Source organism: Elgaria multicarinata, chromosome 5 (assembly GCF_023053635.1).
Source record: "Elgaria multicarinata webbii isolate HBS135686 ecotype San Diego chromosome 5, rElgMul1.1.pri, whole genome shotgun sequence".
NCBI classification, from domain to species: Eukaryota; Metazoa; Chordata; class Lepidosauria; order Squamata; family Anguidae; genus Elgaria; species Elgaria multicarinata.
Window position 1 is genome coordinate 45,254,514 of NC_086175.1, and position 10,342 is coordinate 45,264,855.

Consider the following 10,342-nt stretch of genomic DNA (forward strand, 5'->3'; position numbering starts at 1 on the left):
TGTGCTTCCTTCTTCTTTTTCTCAGCTGCAAGTGTAAGCACTAACCGCCAGCAGTCTTTAGTGGTAGCATTATTGTTTTGTGGTAGAGCACATGTTTTGCATTGCAGAAAGTGGTAGGTTCTGCCCTGACATCCCCAGTCACATCTGGAGTTCTTGGGGAGCAGATGATGGGCAAGTGAACCGCCCAGAGAGCTTTGGCTATTGGGCGGTATAAAAAGGTAATAAATAAATAAGTGAGCTCTGCTTGAAGCCCTGAAGAGCTGCTGACAGAGTGGAGAGTACTATGCTGGACTGACAAAGAGCCTCCCCTTCTATAATGTAGTTTGGTTTGGATCCGAGGGTGCCTACACTTCTGGCATTTCATCAGGTCAGAAACTTGTTGAAGCTCAGGAGTTCTCCCATCTCTCTCTGCTGCTGTCTGTTGCAGGCAGGAGTCTGCTTCACAGCCAACAAAGGAGAAAGGCTGTAGCTCAGTGATTGAGCACCTGCTTTGCATGGAGAAGGTTATAGGGTCAGTCCCTGACATCTCCAGGTAGGGCTGGGAAAGACCCCTGCATGAAGCCTTCAAGAGTTTGTCACCGTCTAAGGCAGTCTCCTGGTTTCTAATGGCAGAAGATTGGAATACAACTGCCATCATGATCCTCCCCCTTTTGAATGGTTTGGCTTGCTTCATAGTTGGGGTAGAGAACAACATTTTCCATCACCTGGAAGATGTAGCTTGGCTCCCAGTGTTTTTAATCTGCCTCTATCCCCACTTCCTTTCCATTGTATTCTTTGCCTCTTTTTCACAAGAAAAGGGGAAAAGGATAAACAAAAGATTTCCCCCTCCCCCTAAAGTCTTGGTTAATATATAACCCGGAAGCTAAAAGTGCTTATATAATGTTGTTTTCTTCGTCTCTTGTTTGCCTTGATATACTGTCTGTGAACACAGTTCATGTGGTAATGGCAAGATGTCCCACATGCCTTCCAGACTAAGGACTACTGGCATACTTTGACCTAGTAAGCATGTCTTATCTTAATCTAGGTCTTAGTCAAGGTTTTCGTAAACATATCAAGGCATGCACATGACATCTTTCCTAGTATTGTTTGTTCATCTGATAGGAGCAAGCGACTTTAAACAAGGTTGGTTTATATAGCCAAGGGAATGAGCTCTGCATTTACTAATTCTTTGTCTTCTGTGCTACTCCCCCCATTCCAAAGCAAGGCAGCTGTGGGGAGCGGGGGCGGGAATTAGGAGTCTATCAGCTACTTTCAGTAAAAATTGGCAATCGGAGATTTAAAGTTATTCTTCTACCGGCTAAACGTGACTGAGAAGCAAACAAATACGTTTGGTGCTTTGAAACGGGATGATGCGACCTTTAGAAAGGAAGTGATCATCCCACTCCTTTTCAAAATCATCATGTTTGTCGTCTCTGAAACCAGCTGTTCTAGTTTAGTATACGTGCGCAGAAGGATATCATGCAGTGGGAGTTATGGTTACCTAGAGACTGTCAGTAGGTCTCAACTTTATGAGGCAAAGTAAAAAAAATGTGTTGACTTTTTTTAAAAATAATTTTAGTATATCTGTATTAACTACCTCGGCTCTGCTGTTGCTGAAGGCGACCGCACAGCACTACCTGCCGTTTTAATGGCTCCCTCTTTCCAGGAATCTGGTGTTGCCAGATCCCAGTGTCAGGAGCACTATGGCATCATTGCCACAGGAAAAGGGAGCCACTGGGAAGCTAACTGTGCAGTGCTTGGATACACTGCTTTCATGCCTCTTCCCTGGCACACTGGGATTGAAATATTCAGCCCTAGCATGCTTGGAATGAAGGAACCACTGCAAAGGTAGGCAGTACAGTGCACTGCACAGCACTCCCTGCTTCCTCACATCTTTCTGGATGTCCAGATTCTGACCTCATTGTGCCAAAGGAGAGCAGCCCTCCAGCCATTTCTCCATTTTATCACTCTTCATCATGCCACACACAATGGAGTGTAGTGGAAGTAGAAGAACTGACTGTTAGGATATATAAACACTTTTAGGCTGCAGTCCCATACATACTTACGTGGGAGCAAGTCCTATTGGACTCCGTGGGTCTTATTTTTGAATATATGTGCATAGGAAGGCACTGCTAATGTGTTAAGTGCTTTCTAGCCCCCCGCTCCCCAGTATCTTGGTAAGGTAGATTAATATATTGCCCATTTTGCAAGAATTGAGGCTAGGAAGTGGCCTGTAGAGGAGGTTGGATTTGAATCCAACTAGCCCAGGCTGAAATTCATATAATTGGACTACCGTGCTGAAGAATATAATTCTAAAATTATAGTATTTCAAAACGGGAAGAAAGACCACAGATGATAGTAGTGTGCAGTTATGTTGGAAGTTATATTGGTAACTCCTTGGAGAATGAATTTTCTTTGTTTTTATCTGCTGTATTCATGTTTCTTGTCATTTTCTATTGTTGAAACACTTGTTTTTTAATACGTTGCAAGCTTTGATTTCTTTTAATGGAAAGGCAATGTATGGGCTGACTAAAATATTTTTAACGACAACAACAACAACAACAACAACAATAATAATAATATAGGTAAGCTGAGATTACATCATTGACCCATTTTGATATGAATGCTAACAGTGTATCCAGTTGCACACTTTTGGGTTCTATTGATTTCTAGTAAAGCATGTATAATTAAGCTCAAAGGTTTCAACCACATGGGTGGGTCACCCTTCCTTTTATTTATTTATTTATTTATTAATTACAATTTTACACCGCTCAATAGCCGAAGCTCTCTGGGCGGTTCACAAAAATTAAAACCATAATAAAACAACCAACAGGTTGAAAACACAAATACAAAATACAGTATAAAAAGCACAACCAGGATAAAACCATGCAGCAAAATTGATATAAGATTAAAATACAGAGTTAGAACAGTAAAATTTAAATTTAAGTTAAAATTAAGTGTTAAAATACTGAGAGAATAAAAAGGTCTTCAGCTGGCGACGAAAAGAGTACAGTGTAGGCGTCAGACGGACCTATTAAAGGCAAGTAGGAATTTTACAACTGAGATAAAAGGGAAATAGATTCCACACTTGATTAATCTACTAGTAATCTATATAGAGCATGTTTATAAGTGAACTGGACTGTTTCATCCCAAACCTTGTCACAAGTTCAACACACTCCAGGTGAAAATGTTTATCTTCCTGATAATGGAATGTCAGCCATTTCCTAATATACTTCCTGAAAGTTTCCTTTCCTGCAGTAAATGATAGCCAGCTTTCCTACTGTTGGGCAGACAAAGCATGCACACCCGAGACAGTCTGTGTGAAGGCATTTGGCAGATACGGAGTATTACAAAATTGTGTGTCAGCTTGGCTTGACATTTTACTGCTTCTGGTTACAAATATTGTTAGTCTACCCTTTATTAGCTGGAACCACTCTGGTAGTGTACTTTTTTATTTAATCTGTTTAATTTATAGCATTTAGTAGAATTTTAAGCCCTGGAAAAATAATGAATAAAAGATAGAAGTGTTGTGATACAAATACAGTTGTATTTGTATGGCTGAGTAAAGGATTTATAAAATACAGACGAGAATGTACTGTAGTACTGCTCTAACGGCCAGAAGTTTTTCCTGATGTCCAGCCAGAATCTGGCTTCCTTTAACTTGAGCCCGTTATTCCGTGTCTTGCACTCTGGGAGGATTGAGAAGAGATCCTGGCCCTCCTCTGTGTGACAACCTTTTAAGTATTTGAAGAGTTCCATCATGTCTCCCCTCCATCTTCTCTTCTCCAGGCTAAACATGCCCGGTTCTTTCCGTCTCTCTTCATAGGGCTTTGTTTGTTGAGCTATGAGTTAGCATGTTGTCTGAATGCAGCCAGGGTGGCTGGTTTTTTTCATGGTTTGGTTTTGGTTGTTCTAATAACCTTTCTGTCTGTAGCTGTGTTTTCTGCTCAAAATCTCCTCTTTCAGTTGTTTTTCCCTGACAGGAAAATATATGGGTACTCAATTTTTTTATCCCTCTACAATGGTAAAAGCAGCTTGGACTGGAAAGAATTAAGCAGACCTCTAATTCAGCCTTCTTCAACCTGATGCCCTCCAGGTGTATTGGACTATATGAAACTACTTTATACCAATTCAAAACATTTGTCCATCTGGCTCAGAATAGTCTTCACTGACCCGCTGTGGTTTTCCAGGATTTCAGGCAGGGGAATTTCCCAGCCCTAGGCGGAGATGCCAGGAATTGAACCTGGGATTGTTTACATGCAAGACCTGTGCTTTAAACCTCAGTCATGGCCTCTTTCAGTTTAATAAACAAATGCTACCACTCACTGGCTCAATTCAACATTACATGTCAGTGACTGCATCTGATGCCTAGTCTTAGACCAGATCTACACCAAGCAGGATATAACACTATAAAAGTGGTATGAAAGCAGTATATTGTATGTGTCATGGGCCCAAACAGTTGTCAGTGCATTTCAATACTGCCATAAAGCGGTAGTGTGGCTCCTACCTCCTGTATAGCACAGATAGCGGCCCAGATTAATCGCCAAAGGCCTGCCAGAACAAAAATGGTTTTGCCTGCCTCTGAAAGCCCATCAAGGAGGGAGCCATTCTAGCTTCCCTGGGAAGAGAGTTCCAGAGCACTGGAGCTGCCACCAAGAAGGCCCTCTCCCGTGTTCCCACCAGGCATGCATGTGATGGTGGTGGGACTGAAAGAAGGGCTTCCCCAGAAGATCTCAAAGCACAGGCAGGCTCATAAGGGAGAATACGGTCTTTCAGATAACCTGGACCCAAGCCGTGTAGGGCTTTATCGCTCATAACAAGCACTTTTTATACACACTTACCTGGAAGTAAATCCTATGGAATGTGTAGGATTGCAATCAGAGTTCCTTGTATAGTCTAGTTGGCTGTTGTGTCTAGGTTTGTTGTAGGACATGGTGCACACTAGAAGCATAAAGGACTAGCAGTTGATCCTATGATATTATTATTAAATACAATTCTGAATAATCAGTGGTGTCACTCAGTCTTCCTTCTTTTTCTGTCTTCTGCCTAGCATTTCATGAAGGACTGAAGGAAAATCTCATTAAGTCTGGTTGCTGTTCTCTCCTACCAGCCTGAATGGGGCTAATTACTTCCTGTTTTCAGGAAGCAACATGGGAGCGGTGACAGAAGAAGCGACGGGATGTGACTAGATGTGATGAAACTTATGGTTTCATAGGTGATAAAAACTTGCCAAAGAACATATTAAGACTCTAGTCAACAATTACTTTTGTTGGAAACCACCTGGATAATGGGGTGGAGGATTGGTGGGCTAAGATCTTAATTGCTGCCCCCAAAGTGCACTGCTAGCAAGTTGCTGTAGCTTCTACTCTTTCCATACTCTTCTTTTTCCTCTGTGTGGGTCGTAAATGTAATGGGCATTGTCCCTCAAGGGCTCCGGGACTCCTGTTGTTCATCCATTCATTAGGATAGCACATTTATTAATCTCTGTGTGGCTTGCTTTCCTTAGTTATAACTGTGTTGTTTTAAAATGTGGGAGCTTGGACCACTGGGGAAATAAAGGCAACTTAAAGGGTAGGAGCTAGTAACAAAATGGGCTGAAAGCTATATAGGCCCTTTCTACACCATACAAGTGTAGAGGGAGGGGGGGGCGATCCTGGACTTACCTCCTTCCGGGATCATCCCCTATATCCAAATGGCCAGCACGAGGTCCAAGATGGGAGGAGGGACGTTGCGTGAGAGGCGGCGGCCATATTTTTTTAAAAAAAGTGACAGGAGATGGAGCGCACTCGCGCTCCAGTGAAAGGTAAATGGAAAAAAAAATCCTCCTCACCCACCCCACTCCCGATTCATCCCGGCCTAGCTCCTTCCCTCTACTAATCCCTGCTACTCACGGGGAGGAGGGAAGAAGCTGGGATGGGCGGCCACACACCTCCCGCAGTCTCAGGATTGTCCCAAGACCGCGGGAGGAATCAGGGTTTTCCCAGGAATTATTTATCCCTGGGGAAACGCGTGCTCATCACCCCCTGCCTCCGGGAGTCCCTGTGTGTCATTTGGATGCACAGGGACTCGGCCATGACCAGCCCGCATTTTCAGGCTGGTGTAGAAACAGCCATAGACCCTATTTAATGGTGGGAAGAAGGGATGTTGTGAGGAGGCTGAGCACTGAAAGCAAAGAGGAGCTGAAGGTTTGGAAGAGAAAGGATAAGGTTTAAGAGATGCAAAAGAAGTCCATGAGTAGTTTCTTACTGAAGTGACTTTTAATTTTACTTGTGTCCTGTTGCTTAATTGAGGAGGGCAATATATAAATTCTTTGTATATTGGAGAAGAAGCAAGATATTCATCTGGTTATGGCTTGAGACCGATAAAAACGGAACTATTTTCAATCAAGGAGATGTTTGGGGATGTTTGGTCAGTTGAAAGTACAATGGTAGTTTTCCAAAGCATCCTCTGTGCCATTCTTGCCTCAGAATGATGTGACTGCTTTGGATTAGCTTTGTTGCTTGACAAAGCCAGCCTTGTCATGCTGCATCTGAAAGTTGCCTTGTAACCTGGAAACTTTTAAAAGGTTATGGTAGTGTAGAACAGTTATGGAAGGTTTTGTTCTCTTTTGTTCCATTTTAGCTTCTGCCAGCTGAACATACTATGGTCACTATGTCAGTTCTGCTTTTAGATATTGTTTCTTTGTAGTTGGATAATGCTATGATATGTACTCTGCCTAGAACATTTTGCATCTATGTGTTCAAGTTAAAGGACTCAGTTTCTTGAGGCTGTTGATCCTTGAAACAGAAACATTCTTGAAGTACAATTAAGTAAAGTAGGGTTGGACAATTTGTAGCCCTTCAGATATTTTAACCTACAATTCCCAACAACCCTCATCACTGGCTATGCTGGCTAGAGCTTGTGGAAGGCGTAGGCCAAACAAGTTGCCCACCCCTGAAGTAAAGCATTAACTCTGCCTGATTATACCAAAACTAGCATATGGTATACTTTCAAAGCAATGTTTAAAAATCATTATTTTCTCTTATAAGGAGGAAATCAGCCGCAGGAGAACTTTTAGGGCTGTAGCTCTAGCAACAGTCAAAGCTGTGATATCGTAATCTTGCAGTGACCCATTTGCACGATCTCCAGGGCTTTAAAAAGCCACAGTGGCTTCGTTATGGTACTTGCCAGTTGCATAATTACCTGTTGGGCGTGGCTTGTGTGCAGTCCGAACCTGGGCAGCATGGGTTATTTAATCCTCAAATAATTATGGCCCATTGTTGGGTGCCCTTAACAAATAACCCTCAAATAATCCATGGTCTGTTGCTGGGTTATTTGAGGCTCTTTTCCCCTTCAAACAAGCCAAGCTGTCTGGGTTTGGACAACATGAGGAGGCAATTAGGCAATAGTGGCTTGTTTAAGCTGATGTGATCATGTCAACTGAGCCAGAATCTCCTTTCTCCACAGATGTAATTCTACTATGTAGTTATGGGTGGTGCCTTAAGCTGAAAGTAGCTGCCCCAGTGTATTATTTGCTAAGGCACAGTGTTGCATTTATTTATTTTTAAAAATGTGAGGCTGTTTTTTGTGTACATGTTTTTTATTGTATCGCAGTGTCCACAGAAATGAGGAAAAGGCCATGTATAAAATGTTCTAAATAAATAAACAAACTAAGTAAGGATAGAACAAAACTTACTCTGAAGTGTTTCCTGCATCACAAGTATTTTCAATTTAAGAAATCTATTAGTAACTTTTATTTTCTGAACTAACATACCTTTATGGGGAAAATGGTTATGCTGAAATGTGTTAGAAATCTAAATTGTATAATAGTAATACAATAGCAATTACAGAAATAGTAATAGAAGGTTAAAAAAAAGCAGTACTAGACTGATGGCCTGAAATTTGTGTGTTCAAGATGTTCAAGAATCATGTTAAGAATCATGTTAAGAAAAGTTCTGTAAAACCACGAGCCATAGTAAAATGCTATGTTTATGTTCTCATGTTTGTAGCGCTCACAAGATGGTGTTACGCTGATCTCAAAGAAAGTAGCCATCACTCTTTTTTAACTATCATGGGAAGAACAGGCGTTTAGCTGCGCAGCTCTAAAAATTTGATAGTCTTTTAGTAGAGATGTGTGTCTTAACCATCAAGTTCATAAATAAGAAATAAATAGAAAGTGGCTATGTTTCAAATGTGCCTGTATAAAAATACAGTATTTATAGTAGACACTTTAATTTTTAGTATTGTTTCTCTTCATTCAGCAGGCTTTTAGTAATGTGCACTTTTAAAAATGTAAACTACTTTATTGGAAAAGTTTTCAATTAGAAAATAGCAATTTGTTAAGTAATATTCCATTAACCACTCATTATAAACCAATCTTCACTTGCATATTTTTTATCCTTTGTGTTCCAGCTTCTTGTAAATGTTTGTTAATAGCACAGCGGGCAGAACTTTGTACAGCTATGAAGAATTATCAACAAGCCCTTTATGATGCAGAGGTGCTCTGCCGAAATAAACCCCATTGGCCTAAGGTATGCTGTTGACAAGTTGCCAAAAAAGAAAGAAAATCTGGGCATAAAATAAGAGATTTTGCTTGCATGTGTGGATACCCAGAATTGTTTCTAAAACAAATGAAAGTGTGTATTGGAACCATTCATTTCAGCCAATGTAATTTCTCCCCGTTATATATGTTCCTTTCGGCATTTAGCAAATTGTTTTGCTTAGCTTGAATGTCATTTAAGTCTGTTCTGCCAATGCGTAAACGAAGGCCTTGTTTGGTCATAATGCTAAACTGTTGTTTAGCGTTCACGTGAATGAGCCTTGGATGTGTGCACTCACTTTCCCCTCTCTTAGTGTTCTTTGGGAGTCATGAGAAGAAAATCGGGAAGCTTTTGCTTCCGCTTTCAATTAAAATCAATTTGCATTATGCCCAAGCATGAACAAACTGTGATTTATCTTAACTATGGTTTAATGAATGAAGCCACCTTCATAAACCTTGGCTTGAAGTTGGCTTGTTTCAGTAAACTATTAAGGCTAACACAGTTTGTGAAGGTTTGGACATGATGTAAACTGTGATCAGTTAAAAAAGACAGCAGGAACTTCCTATCATTTCCTTCTAGAAAAGTAGAGGTAGCCTAAGGCATGTTCAGAAAACTCTAAACCAGTGGTCTTCAATATGTCGGTTGCAACCCAAATGTCAGTCCAGATGGGTTGTAGCAAAGCTGTTGCCACCATGTTGGGCATGGAGAAAATTGTGAAAGTGGGTCCCATGTTGCAGTATGGGAGCCCAAGGTAGGTCTTGGGTCTGGATCAGTCGAAGACCACAGCTCTAAACCATAGTTTAGTGCTATGTCTAAAAGAGACCACCGTTCCCAGGATCTGTGGGTGTGGATGTATATCACAAGGATATTCCTACAATTTTGATCAGGCCAGGCAAGATGATTCATCTAATAATAAAATAATACATCCTGTATTACAATTAATGTGGTTCAGTAGAGAGTTAGATTTTCACCTTGGAGAGCTTTATATCCCTGCCCAGCTGCTCTTAGTTGTGAACTGTTTGGTCACTAAATCAATATGTAAGTTAGTGGGGATGTTTCCATGAAGGTGTTTGCAGGATTCTCAATTATGTAATTTCAAGGTTTTAAGGAATCAGTCTTTGAATTTCACAGTAATTTGTCAACATTAGACTTAAAGCAGCCTTCCCCAACCTGGTGCTTTCTAGATATTTGAACTACAACTCCCATCTCTTCATATTAGCCATGCTGGCTGAGGCTGATGGGAGTTGTAATCCAACACATCTGGGGAACCCCCAATTGTGGAAGGATGACTTACATGAATATCCTACAGCTTGAACGTATTGTACGTGATCCAACATTTAGTTTTCCTTCATGTTTTATATCCTCTTTTTCTACTTCATTTTGAAAGAATGTAATGCTTGCAAGAACAATAGGTTGTCTGGTAATACACTGCAGCCCATAGTTTTGGAAATCTTGTTGCATTCAGTTTCTAATGTGTATACATGCAGGGTCATTATGTGAAAGCACAGGCTCTTTCTGGATTAGGAAGGATTGAAGAAGCGTTGAAGGAGTTTCTTTATTGTGTTGCCTTAAATCCTGAATGGAGCTCAATGAAGATGGAAGCCCAAAAGGTAGACTAATTTTACAAAATTTGCTTCTGATCAGTGTGATGTCTCTTTATGTGTTTTGGGCTCTCAACTAAATAACATTTTTACTGGTGACTCAAAACATTGAAATCTATTTTGCCACTGATAGTTCTTCATATATTTCTTAAACAATGGTCCCTAAATCAGATTGATTTACAGCTCAGTATATCATATTTACAACATAAAGGAAGATATGCTTCCTGTATTATTTTTAGGTAA

At 40.7% G+C, this 10,342-nt stretch overlaps 1 protein-coding gene across 1 annotated transcript in view; it reads left to right on the forward strand.

Annotated features, from left to right (window-relative positions):
- LONRF2 (LON peptidase N-terminal domain and ring finger 2) overlaps nt 1-10,342 on the forward strand; it is a 43,681-nt gene that overhangs the window by 9,834 nt on the left and 23,505 nt on the right. The window contains exons 2-3 of the mRNA XM_063126267.1: nt 8,371-8,489; nt 9,986-10,108. Of these exons, the coding sequence (XP_062982337.1) occupies nt 8,371-8,489; nt 9,986-10,108 (242 nt within the window). The remainder of the gene's footprint in view (nt 1-8,370; nt 8,490-9,985; nt 10,109-10,342) is intronic.